Source organism: Rhea pennata, chromosome 1, assembly GCF_028389875.1.
Source record: "Rhea pennata isolate bPtePen1 chromosome 1, bPtePen1.pri, whole genome shotgun sequence".
In the NCBI taxonomy this organism is placed as follows: Eukaryota; Metazoa; Chordata; class Aves; order Rheiformes; family Rheidae; genus Rhea; species Rhea pennata.
Window position 1 is genome coordinate 58,934,491 of NC_084663.1, and position 21,494 is coordinate 58,955,984.

At 36.7% G+C, this 21,494-nt stretch overlaps 1 protein-coding gene across 1 annotated transcript in view; it reads left to right on the forward strand.

Moving 5' to 3' along the window:
* LARGE1 (LARGE xylosyl- and glucuronyltransferase 1) overlaps positions 1-21,494 on the forward strand; it is a 286,606-nt gene that overhangs the window by 126,240 nt on the left and 138,872 nt on the right. Inside the window, exon 4 of the mRNA XM_062588926.1 lies at positions 16,097-16,398. Within this exon, the coding sequence (XP_062444910.1) occupies positions 16,097-16,398 (302 nt within the window). The remainder of the gene's footprint in view (positions 1-16,096; positions 16,399-21,494) is intronic.

Below are 21,494 nucleotides of genomic sequence, written 5' to 3' on the forward strand. Positions count from 1 at the left end.
ACAGCTGGCAGAGCACTAATAAATTATCATAATTAGTTTTACCTATAAATGCACAATTCTTGCCAACAGAAGCTATGTAAAACTGAGTCGTGGTAAATAAAAACGATTCATCTTCACTAGCTTTTCTCGCATCTTTCTCCTTCAAGTAGACTGTCATTAGTAGACTAAAAAAAAAAAAAATAGCTGCTTCCCCATTGCATTTAAAACCTGTAGCTCTATCTCTCTGTCATGCCCACAGGTCAGTACCACATGTTTACAATTACCTCACCAAAGAAGCAGCAAATGCAGGAAGAAAAAAAGAAATATAGAATAAACTAAGTGTTATAGCACCTCTGTGGAGTTCTGTGATCTCTAGCTTACAGCTTTCATTGTAAAAAAATTATTTATTGTAATTGGGTTTTTGCCATGGGGACTATAAAGCAGCTGAGATTAAGCAAGGAAGAAAGCATTCCTGAGGTTACACAGCAGCCTCAAGAACCATCTCACAGCAAATACGGAAACATTTAAACAGTAACTGCCTCAGAGTGTGTTTTGTGATTATTGGTAATAGCCGCTCTAGAATACAATAAATTACTCACACCTTTCATAGGCAAATGTTGCACTGGGAGTTATGCCCAAAATCTTAGAATATTTGAAAGTAAAGGTGCAAGTTGTTAAGTCTGAGGATCATTTATAAATGAATTTCTATCTGAGTTATAGAATTCTCACCTGTATTAGATGCTTTGTCTTGAATGGTTCTGTCACCTCATCCCCTGCTTAAATACTATCATCCATCCCTAAATGAGTTTAGGATAATATCTTTGATAACTTAGACACCATCTGGCACGGGAACATAGATTTCGTAAGAAGAAGGCAGTAGAATTACACTTAAAGCTCACCTGTATTTTTTTCTCTCTTTTTAAAAGAAATAAGAGTATGAGAATATTGTCATTTCAAAATTTTCAAAGAAACTTGCGCCATACCAATGTCTGTGATGTATAACTAAAAAGTTTACCTTAGAATTCTTCATATACATTTATTCTGTTAAGTAAAATAAATAACAACATGGTTGTGGTGGTTGGTGATTGAGGTTTGAAATCAGGCTTGTTTTCACATCTCTTGTGTGCTGCTGATAAAAGCCAGTTGGTTAGATTAGATATACCTGGGCAGCTCAGGGCTGAGTTTGGAAGGCAAGAATTGATGAAAATTCATTACATAAGCATTTTACACTGGCTAATCTGTAGAACAGGATCAGCATCAGCCTATTATGAAGGATTACAGCCTGCACAGGCACACAGGATGAATATAGAATATGCAGAAATTTCAAAATGAAAAAGGGAATTGGGGAATGGTAGGTTCTGAAATTAAGGCATTAAGGATCATCAGGACTTGATTAAGAATCAGATGCAAAATGCTTGAACAAGAGAAGCATAAAGAGTTAAAAAAAAAAGAAAGAAAGAAGAAAAAAAGAAAAAGCAGAGTTAAACTTCTGCTTTCTATAAGCTATAATGTGACAGAATGAAATTGATCTCACTTCATTTTTATCTGAACCTTTTTTTTTTTTTCAGGAATATAGCTGTGTTTTGAGTGTCCAGAATGGAAAATGAAAAAAAATAGTTATGCTTATTGGGGAGACATCAGTGAAGATGATGGGGTTTTCAGCGTAGTATTTTGCCTGCATAGACCTCTCAAGTATAATTCTGAAAAATGAAACCAAAAAGCAGTAATTCAATGATTAGTGATAAGTATGTGTTTGGTTTCTTATATTTATTTATCTAACCTAGTAGTTTTGTCTTGAAATTTTAAGATAGGGATGTATAGTACTCTTTAAAATGCCCTAAAACAATTACGATTTTATTTAACCCTGTAAGTGCCCTTCAGGTTGAATTGATGGCTGTACTGTTTCTGTCACAAGCAGTCACAGATGCTAGCCCTTCAATTTATCTACCCTAGTTTATGTGGCCTTTACAGAATACACCTATTATAGCAGAAGACAAGTCATATGAACATTTAGAGTTTAAAAAATACAAAAATTTTTAATAAAGCATTGCCACATTTAAAGTGTTAAAAAACCCACAATATCTGTAATTACAAGCAAAAAGCATTGATACTCTCATGTAACTCCAAGATGCGACTTTTCCATAAATATAAAATATTGCAAGATTTTAAATACAATTTTGAGAACTAGAAATACTGAACACAGGCAACAAATCCTTTGCTCAGTCTTACATGTTGTAGCTTCTCTAAATGGTCCAAGTTGGAAAAAGATTTAATGACTGTCACATAATAATGTGATATACAGGTCTCCAGGCAAGTCTGGACTTTTACTTTCCCTTTTGATTAGATTCAGTCAGATTATTCAGATAAAGAAAGAAAAGGATTCTCTAACAGAATCAAAAGCAATATTTATGCTCCTCAAATAATAAAAAATAATTTCTGTAAAAGGTGCTAGTTAATATTCAGTTCAAATATATATGTGGTAAAGTTATGGTCTCTCAAAAGAAGAAAAGCTATCTCTTAAAGTACAGGAAATCACATTCAGATGTTCTGCTAAGTAGAGTTCTACCATAAGGGACAAAATGTGTATTATACTCATTGAAACGTACACTTTTCTTAAGAGGAGCATGTGAAGTCAGACTTGTTGTAACTCAATTCCCATATTATTTCAATGATAGTTAAAACCAGAAGAAGGCATAAATTAGAAAGTAATCCTAGTAATAATACCATTGTAAAGTAGTTTTATTCCATTATCTGTCTCAGTCTTTCCTGGGAGGATGGTCATAATTTATAAGAGAGAAGGCCATGTTATCTCCTGTACCTTAAGGGCATGTGTTTTGTCAGCCTGCTCTCAGAGGGGAAAAGAAAGATGAAGAAAACGAACATCCTCTTAGCATTTGCTCCTTAGCCTTATCATATGCCTGTTCTTAAGAGTTGATTCCTGTCTCAAATTTGTGTGAATTAATACAGAATATGTGATTAAAAATAATGATTAGGATCCTGTCATTCTTATAGAACAAGATGGGAATGGATGAGAATGGAAGGTAGTTCTTTTTGGAGTAGAGGGGATGTTGTTTGTTCTTTGGTAGGACCTTTAAAGAGCTTTTAAACATGCCACACGTTTTTACAGAGCTGACCTATCACTTTTTTGCGTGTTTGGTTGTTTATACATAGAATGAGCAGTGCAGGGGGTTTGATCGGTTTTGTTTTTTTAATATGAAACATTTTTCATCAAGTCTCCATCTATTCTGCTTAGACTTTAAGATAACAAAAGATACTGCGGGTGACTTAATGGAATACATCTATAATTACACTGACAAAGGAAAATTAATAGATGTTTCAATCAAAGTCCGTCAACAAAAATAAAGGGAAATTGCAAGACTACAGTCAACAACTACACACAGCTCTGCTTCTCATAAACACAATATAAGAGTTTCTGTAAACACCTACACCTTCACATTCCCTTTAGTCCAACAAATAGACATCAAACAGTTCACAGTATGTGTCGCTGTACAAATCCTATGGCTATTAGCCATAATCACAGGCTACCTTACAAGAGCATCATTAAAAATGACACACTGTAGTATTGCATTTGTACTTATTAAACAGGTCTCCTGCAGTATATTCTGCTTTTGAGAGAAATGCCTGGAGAGTACAAAAACTTAGAAAAGGAGAGAGCTACTCCACAAAAAGAATAGGTAAGGAGTATTTATTTAAATACATGCAGATCCTGTGAATATTGAGCACTGCTGCCCTGATTCAATAAAGCAACTGTATTTTAGAATAATAAGTAAGCATGCCAGTGGAACTTAACTTCAGTATTATCCTAAACAAGACTAGGCATATTCTTTAGGATCCTTATTTTGGATCCTAAACATACATTAAGATGTTTTCGTACATTGAAGCGGAAATTTAAATTAGTCTCTGTGATATGCTTCATCTATTACAAAATAAAATCCTAGTAGGTAGGATATTTAAATCTTGCCATACATTGGTGATACGTAACCTTAATAAACTTATGTTTGCTCGGAAAAGAAAATTTTCATTTTCTTGCTGCACAGGAAACTCTGCTGGTTAGTGATGGGACACTTGGGATCTGGCCCACATTCCGACCTACCACAGTACAGTACTGTCTACATTTATGCTACAACATAAAAATGACTAACACCATCATGCTGTATACATGCAAAATTTCATGAAATATTAGACTCATACTTGTTTTCAATGAAGTTACTGAGTTTTGCCTTTGACTCACTTGAAATAGTATTTTTTTACTGATACGCTGTCTGTGAAGACAACAATAAAACACAACAAAAAATCATGAAGAAGACTAATTTCCTGTTTTATGGGAAACTTAATCACTGTATCTACCTGATATGATGTATCTTATATAAAATCAGTTCTGTATACACTTATTCTGTTCTTGTAGAAGGAATATCTCTACTATATTAAACCAATTTTGTTTTTAAGATTAAAAATGTTCATGCAAAAAAAAGGTTCCATGATACATGTCAATGGAGCCTGGTCACCATAGAGGAGATCATAATCCTGGAGTAGATATCTGGCCATGCTGCAGCTAATGCTGAAACCACTATTGATTTTCATGGCATCAAGATGTTACCTTTGCCATCAGAATTACAAATATATTGTCTGGGTATTTTTCTTCCTTTTTTTTTTTTTTTTTTTTTTTTTTTTTTTAATTTCATCTCTCCCTTTCACATATATTACAAGTTTTTAAAATTTTTAGAAGAAAAGTATTATTTTATTAAATACAATATGGTGGCCAGCTGTGGCTTTTTATTTGTAAAATGCAGGAAAAGCTAGAAAACATGAAAGTCTATTTAAGATTCTAACGAATTTTCTGAGAAAATTATTGCTGTTTCATGCACTTACAACTTCTGAAAGTAATCTAACTAATTTCCTTTAGTTAATTTGTGATCTGCTGTTTTAGGGGGTTTAATATTATGGCTTTTTTATACCTACTATTTTTTAAGTGCTGTATGTTTCACTTCTAACGTCATAGCCATGACATGTAGCCTACTGTCTTCATCACTGCTGTGATGTGAGAGTTTTTTTTTTCTCTGCAAGGTATGTTAGAAATTTTGCTGTATATAGTGCATGATGATCTGTTATGACGTTTTTCCTAATGAGGAGGAGGGGAAAGGAACTCAGGAGTTATTTTATGTCTTGTCATAAGTGAAGATAAATGTCATAACATGGATCAGCCTTCATGTGTTCTGAATGTGCAATTACTGGCATTTTCCCCTCACTGTTCTTCAGGACTGAAGTGGCTTAAATGACAGATGCAGCAAATGAAAAGTGCTGGGAATGTGTAGGGGGAAAAAGGATATATACAGAAAGATATTAATAACTTACAGACTGCTATGTCACCAGTGAAATAACACAGTTGCATATTAAAATAGAAATATAAATTTGCAATATTTCTGGTGGCATGTGTCATCTTCTTACACATTTAGAAAGAAAAGAAATCATTCTACTTTGAAAATCTATTTTTTACTATTTGCCTTTATATCTGTGTGTTCATATCTGCTGGTTTTGGACAGAGCAGTATTAGATTTGAAGGTTCTTGCAGTTCTGGTTACTGCTAAGGAAGAAATGCATATAATTTGCGCATGATTTGTTTGTATTTATTTATTTATTTATTGAATCCTTGAACAATCCTTAATGGTCGGTCAGGATTCAGAAAATCTCCTCTTCCAGCAGTCCCAATCAAAAGACAAGTGCATGGTTCTCTGAATGCATCTCTGCATCAAAGGAGATTAAAGGACCAAACAAACTTGCCAGCAGGTTTCTGTGGCATCACCCAGCTTGAGCTAATACTGCTACATTTCTGTAGAGAAGCAATGAAAATCAACTTCTAAGATCGTGTAAAATAGTACTACCAGGTGACTTCTACCTATACACATAAATTCTGCTATAGCTAAGTTTGAAACTGCGTTTAAGAGCCTAAACCCTCGATTTCAGAGAAGGTAACCATCTGCACCTCCATTTTTAATCCTACCTCCCATGATTAATCAAAGCCAGACTAGGGTGTATTTTACTTTACCATCCTGTGCTATCTGATGCAAAACATTTGAGTTTATTAATAATAGGCCTATGGTTGACTCTTAAACCAACATGGTACAGGAGCTATATGAGGGCAGGTAGTCGTGTTAGGGATTACATAAAGGTCTTCCCAATTCTTTGGCAGATTTCCTTATACCTAAAGCAAATGTGTCTATGAATTCCTTTGGCATTTAGCGGGTATGATTTTGAGGCATTGTCATTAGGCTGATTAGTCCTTTTCCAAAATTTCCAAACTGGATGTTTGGATTACATTTATTTATATACATTTATTATTATTATATATGTGCGAAAGTGCTGTCATGTAACTGCATGAGCGTAGAGAATTGCACAGATAAACGTAACTTACACATTATGTGCCTGTCTGGATTTTCGAAACAGTTTTGAAAATAGGCATAGCTATGATTGGTGGCCAAGATCACATTCAGGAATTGGTGTTCTGATCTGGAGAAAGCAAGATGGTAAATCAAGAGCTGCATAATGATAATTCAGTATTCCTTGGGAGACGAAGCCACATCTGGAGGTCACTGACTAGGAAGTAATGGACTGAATCTGTCTGCTGGAGTTTCTGAATGTCTTTTAAAGTGACCAGGCTCTCTTGACACAGAGCAGCGGTTACACATTTTTCAGGATGTAAGGAAGCTCAAGTGAATATTTCCAGGAATATGCAAAATTGTCCTGTAGTGTGCTTCATGCCACCTTCCACCATAAAAAAAAGGGGGGGGGGGGACACCAACTGTGGTCATCACCAGCTGTGACATTGAGCACTTTTGAGATTGGAGATTTTCTGTAAAATGGAGTCTCAACTTAGAATGTAGCAATCCCTCATAAGCAATGAGGGATTTCTGAGAAAGATAGCAGCATTCTTATCAGAGGTATTCTGGATGAAATAAATGGTTGCATTTTTAACGGTTATGCAGGGTTTACACTGTTTTTTGCTCCAGCTTGTAGATGTCAGTATGTGTAAGTGCATTTCTTCTGAATGGTTGGTCTGATGAGGATAAGGAAGGATATGCAAAGCAGACTCTCTCACCCAGGTTCCTCAAATCCAAGTGCTGTACAATCAGGAAATGCATTATAGCATCCATTGTCACTTTGGCAGGGAAAGTGTGCTTTACATATGCAAATACTGCTCAGAAGTTTAACTTTATAATTATCAGCTGGAGTCTCTATTGATGAGCAGCTGAGGCAAATCATCAGCAAAAGAATCTGAATTAACTACTACAAGGCTTGGCTTTGACTGAGCATACTTGTTTCTTGCTTGTGGTTACTGTAGTGATTGTGGGAACCTATAGGTATTTCCATAATTTTTTATAAGCTTATAGATATTATTTCTTATGTTTATTGCACTCTTAAAAACCACTATGAAATGCTGTTTTTTTTTTTTTTTTTTTTTTTTTCCTTTTCTACCTCTTCCACAGTGTTTTACTGAGCAGGAGCCAACATATAAAAGTTTTATTCTTTTATACCCCACTACCATGAATGATAGTGACAGCACTGTGTACAGCTGTGGGATGAATTTTACCATAGAGAGCTGTAATGGATGCCTGCTGTTGACTATGTATTCTAAATCAAGGCCTCAGAAGTTACATTAACATGAAGATCACACCTGAACACAGAGAATTCTCTGGGCATAAGATATCCAAATGGTTAATGTTAAGAGATGCAGCTACTCCATAGGAAATCTTCATATTAACAGATGCTATTGTCTTTCCTCCTACTCCTACTGTACATCAGGGAAATTCAGCTGGCTATAAATACTTACCCTGCAGATATCATTCATATGATTTTTCCTAAGTGTGCTTTATTATTCACATCACACTCCTACAGTCCCTCCACAGCTTCCCTTCTACTTATCCCGTTTGCCCATTCCCATGAATGTAATATTCACCCACATTCTGCCATTTAAGGCAGTTAGTAGTCAGTCCATCCTTCTACCAAGTGGATTTCTCATTTTCCAGGAGGTGCCACAATTTATTTAAATTAATCCAAAATGTAACTCAAGTTTATAAATGTAAGAGGTTTCAGCTTCAGGGCACAGACACCCACAGACCCACTAGTCATTTAAACTGAGTTGGATGCTTTGCACTGAAGGGGATAAGTGTTGCATGATCCTTTGTGTCACCTAAGCTGTGGGAATGGAGACCTTTACCTGGATGGTAGTAATGGTCAGCTGAAGATACTATTGTCTCTAGCTGATCCAAAAGGGGTCATTTATTTGTGCCCCCAATTGATTACAGCTAATTATGATGTGCTCAGTTATGAGTGAAAGTCCTTGTTAACTGATGACTTGGTCATTGGCTCTGTAGACAAATGCTGCTGCGATAAACAGGAAGATACTCAGAGCCTGGCTACCGTGGCCAGGGACATAAGGGATGTTGTCCCTCCTCTCCTTTTATGAAACGCTCTGAGATGTATTTGTAGAGCCTTGTTGTAGGAGTTTTCACTACTGTACCTGGTTAGTGTATAAACACTTGGGTCTTTGTGATCCCATGTTGGCAGTCTTCACCAGTAGGAAAAGCCTTTGAAAACAGAAATAATATCCCTCCAGCTTTGAGGAGAAAGAGCATTCCTTTTCTCCTCTTTCTCCCCCATTCCTAACTGCTACCAGACACAGTTTGCCAAAAAATCAACATCTTTGCAGGAATGGGGCTTGGAGAAAATAACAATTCATCAAGAGCACAGATGGCTTATTTAGAATCTAATAGGTATTAAAACACTATTTTCCCTGAGCTCTACTCCTGATATTGATAACATGTTATCTTTGCCAAGTTCTCCTCTGGATAACGTTATCTTTGACAGACCAAGTCCTCGACAAAATCTTATTTTCACTTAGTGCTTACTCTGATAAGACATTATTTTCTTACATCTCCACTCCCAGTGAAAAGGAGGGAAACATTATTTTTAGTCCTTTTCTTGGAGAGGCATATATTTTGCAAAGAAAATGCAAAGCAGGGAGAGGAAGAGAGAGAAGAAGACAGAAGAAAAGAAAGGAAAAGGTTATTGTGCTCTCGACAAAGATATGAGCAAGGAATGTTAAGACTTAGTGGGATCTTGTTTTAAATTTAGCAATTGGCTAACATTCTTATTTCATTTGAAAAACGAAAGAGCTACATCCATTCTCAGGGCAGATGAATGTTGTGTTTAGAGTTTCTCTCCCTTCTTCTTCCTGCATTATACTGCTACATGCTTTTCCTGACCCATGATCTTTCACTGCTTACCATCCATACTACTCCTGTTAGATGTATCAAAATTAGGTTCACTCAGCCACTGCATAATCTACTCTCTGCAGCTATGCAACGTGATGCCATCATTGAGGATACAATTGCTGTTTCTGAGGCACATGCCCTGCCTCATTCTGTGTGCAGAGCAAATGCAGCAATGCTGTGAATAGTTTTTTGACTCCTGGTTTTCTTATTTAAAGAGCCTGGAAGGTGTGTCATGAACAAGTCAGGGGAGTGTAGAAAGAAAATGGTCAGTTTTGTAGAATATGAAGTTGAATCTGACCTGGAAAATTGTTTCTATCTCTACCAGTAAGTTCATTACATGATGATCTTAGAACTATTACTAGGGACTGCTGACTGTAATTTTTCCCTTTTCTGGATTCCCAACATGCAGACTCAAAGTGTAATTTAGAGAACTGTTAAGCATATATAGTTGCATATACAGGTGATGAGACCTGTCTTCTGAACAAATAAAATGCAGAAAAGATGCTTATTTGTTAAAAAAAATGCATTATAACCATTTCAATTGCACATCTGGGGCAATTATGCATCTGGTATTTTCCTTAGATGTTAGTGACTCCAAACTTGTGTGAAGAGAGACTAATAGTACCATCTTTCCTGTGTTTGGAAAAAAAAGTCGCTGATCAATGATCAATGATTTGAATGCTACGCTGTGTAGCATTCAAATATTATAGTGATGAGCATCATAGGCCAATGAGGAAATAATGAAGTCTCTTTTCAGAGCAAGGTAAGAGGACTGAATCGTTAAGTTAAAACGAACCATTGAACAATTGTGAGCACCATCCATCCTGTGCATTCAGATATGCCAGGTTTCTCTGGGAAAAAGTGTTGATCTACATAACTAGTGGTCTTGTCATCAGGCACACAGACATGACATTGAAGACTGAACAAGCAAATATCATTCTCACATACTTCTGAGTGTTTGATTTTGCAAACCTGGTGTGTTGTTGTTGTAGGTTTTTGCACGTAATGTGTATGATTTCCAAATCCACTAATTGTAAATATGTATTCTGTTCAGGGGAAAAATAGTGGAAGGGGGTGTCCCTGTAGGGACAGGGCATAATGTGATGCCTTAAGTAAAGTTGGCCTGCAGTGGAGCCGAATGGTTTGTGTGGGGGGCTTCAGTCCAATAAAACATGTTAGCATGTGCTTAAGTGAGCACTTAAAGAATTTGTCTAAGTAAATTGCTGATTCAAAACATGAATTCAGTCCAAGGAGAAGGAATTAGCTGACAGTTGATTTATGTCTCTGTGAAAACACACTCTTTTTACCGAGCAACGTGTAGTTTATCATATATGTTATCAGTGCCAAATCTTGAGATGTGTTTGAGCTTAATACTGATGGAAGCAACTTTCCTGTCAGAGCTGAGTAAACTTGCCTGGGCAATATAGGAAGGCTTGGCTGTCGTCATCTGCGCTGTCTGTGTCCAGTGGGCAGAAGTTTTCAGCGTCCTCACTGCAACATCATTCAATAGCACAACTTTCTGCTACTGAAACCTGGCAACATAAACTCAGAACTGCCTCATGGGGCTTCCTCGTGTGAGAATGAGGGCGTTCTGTGTTCTCTGAAGTAAATTGCTTAGACTGTACTCTACCGTTATGACGGTTATTTGGGCAAGGTTTTCTGTTTCCAGCTGTGATCATGCTGGAGTGATTTATTAGAAGTTGTAGCAGAAAAAAATTCCTTGGTGAGTGTGGGAATAGGAATCTTGGGATGCCTTGGGGCCTGCCTGTGGAGGCATACATCTAACATGCCAAACTCTTAACAGAAAGGACTTCATTTCTGGCAGCCAATATAGCCAGTGTCTACCACAACATCCAGCTGAGCAAAAGTATACAGAGTCCTAAGGAGGTAGCTGATTAAAGCTGAGCTAGAGCTCCAAAAGAAAAGGAATAGTTTACACACTTACACAGAGCTTTTATGTCCCCATCGCCCTGACTGCAGTTGTCTTATTTTTCTTTTCCTTTCTGGTCTTTGGAGTTTTCTACAGTATTCTGTATGGGGAAAAAATAGCTACAGAATGAACTTCAAATGATTTTGCTCATGGCCTTAATGGCGGAAATTCATGAGGGTGGTGCTATACTAGTTCTTTCTACAGAATGTCAGCTTTTGTTTAAGAATGTTACACTGCTAGCCCTCAAAGGATGCAATGATAATGTAATTTTCAAATGTGAACAAATGTGATATAGAGTGGTGTTTTCTTGAATCTGCAGTCAGACAGACTGAAATACTATCTGTGAGCAGCATGACTTCCTCTTATCTCAGAGACAGCATAAAGTTCACCATCATCAGTTAATTCATTATAAAGGCATTACACACTATTAGTCAGGGGACAAATAATAGCTAAAACACATATAAACCTCTAGACCCTGTAGAGATGCCAAAAAAGCAGGCTTCACTTAAGATAGTAAATTAAATTTCAAAAATGTAAAAAAAATGAAGGAAAAAATGCCCAAAACTTGCTACATAAAGTTCCCTGCCTCAGTTAGCTCATAACTTTTAATCGTTTGAGTTCAGATCAGAGTCATCTAAGAAACTCAGGATCCCTGCTTCTGCACTTTCTTCTCTTCTAAATCATGGGGATTTTTTTTCCCCCTGTGCTCTTCTTCTTTCTCTCTCATCTAGACCTGCAGTTAATCTGTGTCTAAACCATGCTTTCTCTGTGACTCTTCTCTCAGCAAGCTTTTGATGCTGCTTGGTCCTTTTCAGGACTCTCACATCTCCAAGTTTGATAACTATAAAGCTAAGATGCTTGATGTTAATGCTTATCCTTTAGATTTTGCCCATAGGAAAGTTCCACTGCTCCAGCCCCCCTCCTATCAGATAAATTGTGCTGGATTGCTTTCCCTAGTCTTTATATTCCAAAGTCTTAAGGTGCTCTGCTTGACCAGGAGACAGTAAGGTGTAATGACATCGCTTGCCTTAGAAGACAGACAATTTTACATACACAGGAGCATTCAGAAAGCCACAGAATTCATGCCTTGCATGTCATTAAGTTCTCAGTTGTTGGCCCTACTGTGATGATAAGTCATTGGCTGCTGTCTGCCATGAAATAATTGCTCAGATTTGTGTTTAGATGTTGGTTTGTAGGTGGTGAAAATTTGCAGATCATTTTTATTTCTTTGGTATAGTTTTATTAGCAAAGAAAGTCTGAGGTAAAAGGCTTGACACAGGTATACACAATATAGTCTGAGACTACTAAAGCCCCAAAATAGAGCAGTAACCCCAAATGAAGAATAAAAAATAATAGCTTTGTTATTATTTATTGCAGCATTCAAAAGTATGCTACTTGCTTTGCAGCTCAGCACTGTTCCTTGTGCTCTTCCCTGGGAGATCTTTCCGTCCAAAGTCACACAAACCTCATTACACGTTATGTTATTTTATTTTGATTTAGATTAGATAAAAAGTACCCAGACCTCGGATCAGAGCATTCTGACAGTTACTTAGAACTATAAAACTCAAGTGCAATGCCATCAGTTTAACTCTTCTGTCAAACAGCATACAGTCATTAAAGTACTAATATTCTCATACACTAGTCCACTTATTTCTTCTTCAAAGAGCAAGTGAAACACACAGTCCTTGCATTGCCCTGAAAAGTAATCAGAAGCATATCAGGATGGCATGGATTGGTGTTTATCCACTAGATAGTAGCTCCCCAGAGGCATTTTGCCACAACTGTATGTTCACTGAATTCAAAGTCTCTTCATGTGTCTGGTCTGGTAATGGGACTTAATTCAAATAGTACCTTGCCACCAACCTTGCCAACCTCAGATGTGCAAAAATTATGAGCTATTCTCAAAAATCAAGACAAAAATTATTTGCTTTCCAAGTCTGAAGGTCAAACTACATTCACTTTTAGCTTTTATACTTCTATTTCAAATAGGTCTTGTAATTGTCACATTATCATTTGCATCAAGGAGCTGGGGTCTTATGAGAGTATCAAATACATCAAGATACCTGAGAATAATCACTATTATTAGTAATAAAACGGTACTTGTCCAGCTGTAGGAATCTTGATCATCTCAGAAAATGTCTTGGACTTAGCACTTTCTAACAAAACGTGCAAAACAATGTATTTCAAATACTTATGTATTTCAGATCAAGATGCTAGCTGTCTCTATAATTCTTTGTATGATTCCACTATTGCCTTTTACATATCAGCACAAATATATTAATGAGAAGGCAGAGGGGAGTTTAGTGACTTTTAGTGCTAAGGCTGCATAAACACTGAGCTGCTTTCTTTAGCTGCTAGAGCTCTCAGTCAAAAGCAGTCAGGTGACATTTTCTTAATTTAATTCTTTTCTCAGACTATATTGTTTCTTCTAAAGATTGAATAGAAACAATTCAACTGTCTTCATGAATAAAGCTACATTTGCTCAAATGTACAAAGTTGCATCTTTTTTGTTGCTTTTGAATTCTGGCAAAGCCACATGCAAGACCAACTGATTTATGCCCTTAGAATGACTTTAGAGGTGTCTCAATTTTTTCCACATTTTGGAATTCCGATGAACGTTGTTCTAAGATTTACTTCCATTTCTTGTTACCATTAAGAATTGATATCTCATCATTTTTTTTTTTTTACTGGCAATTGCTTGAGAAGGTGGCAGAATCTAATGACAAGAGTTAGAATAGATAAGTAGCATCTGTGTTAGATGTTAGAATTGCAAGTGAAATCTTTGGCTAATTTTGCATTGTAATTGTAGATCTGATGATAACACATGTTCATTGTTGTGTGGGTAAGGAAGGATGCTGTTTTTCTTTTTATTGGAGAACATCTATGCAATGCAGTATTGCTGTCCAGTAAGATGACTGCAACAAGCACATCCAAACAAATTTTAGTCCTACTAGTTTTGGTATCAGCAGCTGAGAAATGAAAGAACTACAGCCCTCAGTGCAGGCTAGCTGCACAGCTAAGTGCTCAGAATTTTTTGAGGGAACTTATACAGTCCATGCCAGAGTCCATGCAGTCACAATTTCAGTTTTATGCCTTCCAAGCTGGTTATCTATAAAGATAATATTTGACTAGCTCAATATTTCATTCTACTTCTGATCATAGCATGTATCTATCCTTAATGTTGACATTTCTCTAGTGTTGCAACCATAATTTTCAATCTTTTCCAATCTGTCATTAATTTTTAATGACTATTTATTTGAGGATATAAGTCTGCAACTGTCAGTGGCCAAACTTCAGAATCTGTCCTAAGACATTTTTCAAGCTCAGATTTATCCATCAGTCTTAATGATGGTAAAAATAATAAATTAGAGAATTCTAGGGGAAGAAGGTATGCAAAATAATGTAAGCAAATGTATTCTATCCAAGTGTGGATTAAAAACAGATTAGCTATTTATACAGATAATAGGATGTGTGTACACCTGTGTGATATGCAACAATGGAAATTTGAAATGAGCTGTTTTGTATCAGTTTTTTCATTAACTCAGTTTAAAGGACTTCATGTATATGAGAAACAATGGCAGAAACAAGCAATGAACAGATCTGTATACCAGGGAAGTAATTTGAGTCAGAGGATGAGAAACATACTTGTTAAGGAGAACTACTAAACAATAACTGCATGATTTCTGTGTTTTCTAAACCACTCAAGCTGGTGTTTGTTTGATAAAGCCAAAGTGACTCTGTGCAGTGGAGAAATTATTAAATAGCAAACCTTTTCAATGCATGCAGGTGGGAAGTTATTCCTGAGAAATACCTTGGTATAAGACATTCACATACCATCCTCACTGTAGTGGAATGCTTTGCAATTACAAATCTATGGATAAATCTTACTGTCTGCTTTGTTATGTTTCCACTTGATTTTAATTGAACATTTTTGAACAGTGATTAATTTGTGGGTTTTACCACCTTTTAAATATTTGTATTAAATATACTTATAGCCTTGTTAAAATCATGTGAAAATATGTCTCCATTGAGAAAACATCAGCTGTATCTTTATTTGCTCTCTTTAAATATGATGGCAGTTATATATTAGGACTTAATGGTAGAAATTCTTCCAGTTGTTATCTTTTTGGTTAAAGAACTTGATTTCAGGTTAATTTATCTTTTTATCCTTTATTTTTAAGTCATTTTAATACTGTTTTGAACAAAGAAAGTACATTTTGAAATAATGAGAATAAAATGTTTTATATTTCTAGAATATAACCTTTCATTTAAAGATGCTAAATTGAACTATTTATTTTTTTTTCAAAATTCCCATGTTGTCTTTTTCAGCTAAAATACTTTACAAAATTGATCCACATAAGTATTAAATGTTTCTATCCTTCTGAACCTTTCATTTCTCAGCAAGCATATAATATTGGGCTGCTGAATAAAGACCATCTGTTCCTCACATGTGAATCATCTGGGGCTACTGTTTGGCACAAAATGGTAACTGAAATGCTGTAGCTTGGCTGTGGAGAAAATAGGGAATAGGAAAATTATTATCTCTTGCATGCATTTTTAAAATATATTTAACTATATATTAATTGTCCTTGAATTAAATCCTTCTCTTCTTGACTGTCTTCCCAGACCAGAGCCTGGCAAGCAGCTCAGTGCAAAACAAAAGAAACATAAGCTTATCTTTCAGTGCAGTTTTGAAATTAGTGGGAACTGAAGCTCATAGAAGTTGGACAGCATTTGTCCAAAGTTTAGCATATTCTTAACCATTTTCTTAAAGATCCTGGTCCATATAAATTTTGGTTGTATTCCAGATACATCCTTATATCGCAATGCTGATGTTGAAGAGAAACTCAACTTGAATTATATTCTCAAAGAAGCCTTTTATCTCCATCTCTTGCAGATGAGAAGCCAGTGTCACTGTCTCCAATTGAGTCACAGCCCCACAGTCCTCGTTATACAGCTTCAAGCCAGCGGGAGCGCGAGAGCTTGGAAGTCCGCATGCGGGAGGTGGAGGAGGAGAACCGTGTGCTTCGCAAGCAGCTCAGCCTGGCACAGAGCCGAAGCCCCTCACACCATCATGGCAACAATTCCAAAACCTACTCCATGGAAGAGGGGACAGGTGACAGTGAGAGCCTGCGGGCTGGCATTGTGGCAGGGAACAGCTCTGAGTGTGGGCAGCAACCAGCCGTGGAAAAATGTGAGGTAAATAATAATAATAATAATAATAATAAAAAGTCTGCTAGAAATAAAGTGTGACAGGTTTGATCCTTTGAAGACATTGCAGATCCCTGGCTCCCACCCTCCTAAAAGCTTCTGCTATACTCATAGCCTGTTAAGGACTTCTGGGCAATGCTTTTTAGATAATTTGTATGTATTCTTTTTCTTTTCTTTTTTCTTTAGAAGTACTTAATGTTCTCTTGAATGTCTTTTTCAGTTATGGACAGTTTTTGTTTTTCTTCTTCACTCTTATGTGTCTGAATCTTGTGTAGAAATCAAAGCCATGTTCCAAAGTGACTTCAGTACAGCTATGAGCTTATAGAGCTGTGGCAAACTGACCTTAGGTGTTTCTAAAGTGGCACAGTGCTTTTAAAATCTTATTTTCTTCTTTGTGCATCTCTACTAGAACAGTTTAGTATCATTTAAGTCATGGCTGTGGAACCTGTGTGTGCTTTTGCATCACTTTTCAGTGGAGTATCTAGATGCTATTGTGGAACAACCTGCTCTGTTAGCTGTGGCAACTGAGTTCTGTTTTTAAGAAGGTATTAGGAGTTGTTTAGGTTTATTTTTCCTCTATTTTCTGCCAATAGTTTTATGGATGTTGTCCAGCTATTTGGTAGTTAGGTATCTGATAATAGCTATTCCAAAAATGTATAGGTCCAAAACAGAAAGCGTTGCTTAAAAGCCTTGTGTCGGTCCTAAGTGGTGAAGATATAAAAAATAACTTCCTCCAGTTTATTTTTGCAAAGAGGTTAATAACATATTACCTTTTATCTTTCTTTTGCCACTGGGAAGATAAAAGCTAAAAGAAAATGAGTGTGAAAGAAAAAGAAATCCTAATTATCTCTTCAGGTAAAGTCTGTTTAATGGACAAATAGCAAATACTGCTTAAAGATGAATTACAGTTTTCCAATTCTGGACATCTTTGTCTGGTACGGTAGAAAAAAGTACCAATATTACTTTAAGGGGAAGGAAAAGGAGGAGTCTGTTTTTCATTTTACCTCCTCCTGATGATGAGAGTCTATTTTTTCTGCCTGCGAGCATTTTAGCATTACATTTAATAAGGGAAGGTTCGGGCCATCAGTAAACAAACCTCACTTCCCCCTTATTATCATGCCCAGCAGTGATGAGCTGAATCTCAGTTCTGGGATGTTCAATATACCAACCAATTTGGGCCACCAAAAATAGCAACTTAAAGGAGGAATAGTTTAAATGGCCTTTCAGATTATAATGTCTTTTGCCAATAAATTTACTTGCTCAGTGAGGTTTAGCATTGTGCTAGAGGCAATGGTTATATAAAATGTGTAACCTTACTTTATTTGCCACCCCTCTATCTTGCCACACACTATTTTGATAACGAAATAGCTTTTTCTTCTTTTTTTTTTTAAGAAATTCACTCAGTAATTCAGTAATGGCAATAGAAGTTAAAATTAAACTTCTTTATTATCAGATTTGCCAGGGGTCTCATCGTTTATCCTCTTACTATAGATTTTGATTCTATTTTTGTGTGAGAGCAGTATCTTGACTCTACTCCGCTGTTTTCAGTGGTTCAGAGGTGTAAACTAAATCTTTTCAAGCTTCTGACCCTAGAATATATTACAGCAAGGGTCAAAGACTTGGGTAGAAAGAGACAAGGTCTTGCAAAGAAAACTGGGGCTCTGAGGGAAATGAAAAGTTCTAGGGATAGATCGTTTATTTCAAGGAGGCAATTCATTGAGGTTTACTGAAATTAACATTTCACGTCTAATTTGAGATGGTCTTTAGTGACGATAAAACATTTGAAAATTCAATTACAATGAGTGAACATTATATCTCTGATAAAGCATGATCTATGTGATAATATTTATGATCTGTATCGAAAAATAGTTAGGGGATTCATTGTATTCCAGCCACCACTTCCTAATCTGTTGCATTGTGAGAGAGTTCTTCTGATGCTGTAAGATGGACCAGCATTATATTGCAAGAAAGGAAAGTAGAGTTCCAGTTAGGATCTTTTCTCTGGAAGGAAAAAATCCCAGTGTCATGCCTCCCCAGTAGAGACAATTTTAACGCAAGCTGTGGAAGTGTAAGAGTAGTCCTTATACAGATGCAGGTGCAAATTACAGGCTTCAGAAAAAGACCATAGTATTGATGAAAACTAACAGAACTATGTGATTCTTTTTTTGATGGCTTCCACTAGCTTTCCAACTTGTGCCTCCAAAAACTAGGCATTTAGTTTGAATTAAGGATGCATTTATAAATATTCTAAAAAGAGCTAATATATTAGAAAACAGTCAATTGGCGATATACCATCTAGCATGTTAGCAGAATATTTATAAATGTTTGCAACATTTTTACAGGCTTTTTGTGTAGTTATTATTCTCAGCAGCGTTGCTCAAGTGTTTAGTGTGTAGTGCTTCAAAGCCACAAAAAAAAAGGGCTGCACTAACCTATGCACCGTGTAAACACAAAAAAGCAGATGACACCTGCCTCAGGGAACCATTTGTAGCATATTTATATGCTTGTGATATGCTTTTAGTATCTCTTAATCAAATTCTGAAATTATTTATAAAGGATTAAGAAGTAATTGCAACAGAATGCCTGGTTATTACTACTGGAAAGTTATTGAAGTGTGAAACACTTCACCAACTAGTATTTTTAGCTATAAAAGCCAATTAGAGTTTGTTAAACTTAGTATTTCACCCTCCCAAAAAGTTGCCTGAGGAGACAAAAGATAACATCTGTTTTATCTAAGTACCTTTGTACTCGTCATCATCATGGGATCTGAAGACCAGTTCTTTTTGTATTTTTGGATACTTTTCTCCTCTAAAAATCACTCCGGAATGGGCTTAGATGAAATTTTGCTATCTAAACCAGTTTTCCTGGTCTATGGTGGCTAATGTAATAATTTCTAAACCGTGTTAAAATGGAACTGAGCATTATTTAATCTCCTTTTCATAAAGAATATTAGCTTCTTTAAATAGCTTTCAGTACCTGATCTTGAATGTCTCCCAAACTATTTAAAATCAAAAATAGTTATCGTTGTGTCCCTGAAACCCAACCTATCTGAGGAACAGTCTGATTATCTTCTATAGTGTTTTGGTTGTCTATTACCTGTATGTTTAAGTGAATGGGAGACAAATGAATTAAGAAACCAGAGAGAGCCTATTGGGCTATTATTCACTGAGTTCTGAAAGCAAGATGCGTAACATTTGATCTTCTACTGCAGTGAGTTTCATTGTCTAAATGCAGATTCTATGTAAGACCTATGTCCAGACTTCTTGCAACATCTACGGATGATGAACATGTTTATTATTTAAGTTAAAAGAGCATTGTAAGAGAATGAGGGTGAAAGAGCAATGAACGCTTTCAAGAAGTTCAGTTCAGTTGCATGGTGACTTCAGAATATCCAGGCCAGAGTTTTTATCTAGAATTATCACTCATTTTGAACAGTGAGGAGCTAATGTAGCCTGCAGAGCTTTGATGTGAGATGTTTGGAGACACATGCTGAACTAAGCGGACAGACTGCCGCATCTTGTGGAAGATGAAACATTTTGGGGCTAAGTGGCTTTACTCCTAGATGTTAGTTGCAGTAACTGAGTCCGGAGGTTGTGAATGCTTGATTCACAGTGGCCAATTCTGATGGGATTAGGATACAATCTTCTAGCGAGCTGCAGAAGGAAAATGAGGAATTTCAGAGGGCTTGAGGTTGCTGACTCATTTTGTAATCTGAGAGTAGATGCTTCTAGTGGTGTACTCAGGAGGATGCAAGTTCTTTGAAGTACTTCCTTCTTCAGCCAGCATTGCCATGTCTGGCCACAATTTGGCTACAGCCAGTTCCATCCAAATATGCAGAAAACTGGAGAAAATGCTTTTTCAATAAGAGTGCAAAAGTCTGCAAACAGTTCAGGTTGTTGACCTCATGTTGCCTCCCATTGATTTTACTCAGTGGTTAAACAACAATGGGCAGGAAAGTGAATCAGGAAAAAGGGAGGAATAGACTGAGTCTTGCAGCATATTGCAAACAAAAGTTTTGGAAGAATAGGACTGGGTTTCCATTCTCTTGGAGGATCATTGTTCTTTCCTATAGCTGATCATAGGCAGGAATAGAAGTGATAAATAGTATCAAACACTACAGAGAGGCTGAGCAGAAGGTATCTGGAAACCTTTGTCTCTGAACTGGAAGGAGGCATTCAGCAGAGCAGCAAATGCTGTTTTCACACTGTGCCCTGGCTGAAAGACAATGATACCTCCTAAAAGACTAATTGATTTAGGAAAACAGTTGTTGGCAAGTTCCTGACAGAATAACCTTTCTGATTTTTGGGGGAGTGGTGAGGTAGAGAGGAAGACTATAGGAAACACTGTTCTGGCAAATATAGATAGTATAAAATGATGTTGATAGTGATATGACAGTGATATTCTGTCAAAACCTATAAAATATTTATGCCTGGTCCATTGTCTCCAGATGAAGTGTTTAAAGTAGAATGAAACCATTCTCAGCTAATTTGATTTAACTGGCACTGAAGTGAAGATTCTTAGATCTTCCAAAAGCCTAAGAAAGCCTGGGAGGCAACCAGAGAAAAGGCAGTGCATACAGTGTCAGGAAACTGTGTGCCCACAGGACACCTGCCCGTATGTATGATACAAACTGCTGCTGTAATAATGGTCATTAATAGGAGTAGGCCCTGTTCTCTGTTTTTGACACAAGAGAGTAATGCAGAAACAATTTCTGCAAAGTACTGAGCGTGCTGAGCTCCATTGACTTTGACATGAGTTTAAAGTACTAAATATCTCACAGCATTGCTCCTGAAACATATTGCAGTGTCTCTTCCCTTCTCACTCCTCTTTGGACAGATGGTTGCCTTATTAATTCAAGTCCTCTGAAAACCTCAGATCTCCCCAGCTTGTGAGGCATATGAGGCCTGGAGGCAGCTGTGATGTTCATGCGGGGAATGCACAAAGGAGCAGCCACTTGGCCATTATATGATTCATATTGTGCCCTGTACAAGGCAGCATTAATGGATGGGGCTGCAGACTCTTTAGACATCCTCAACACATGCCACCTTCTGTGTAAATCTACTCCTCTTACAAGCCAGCCTTTG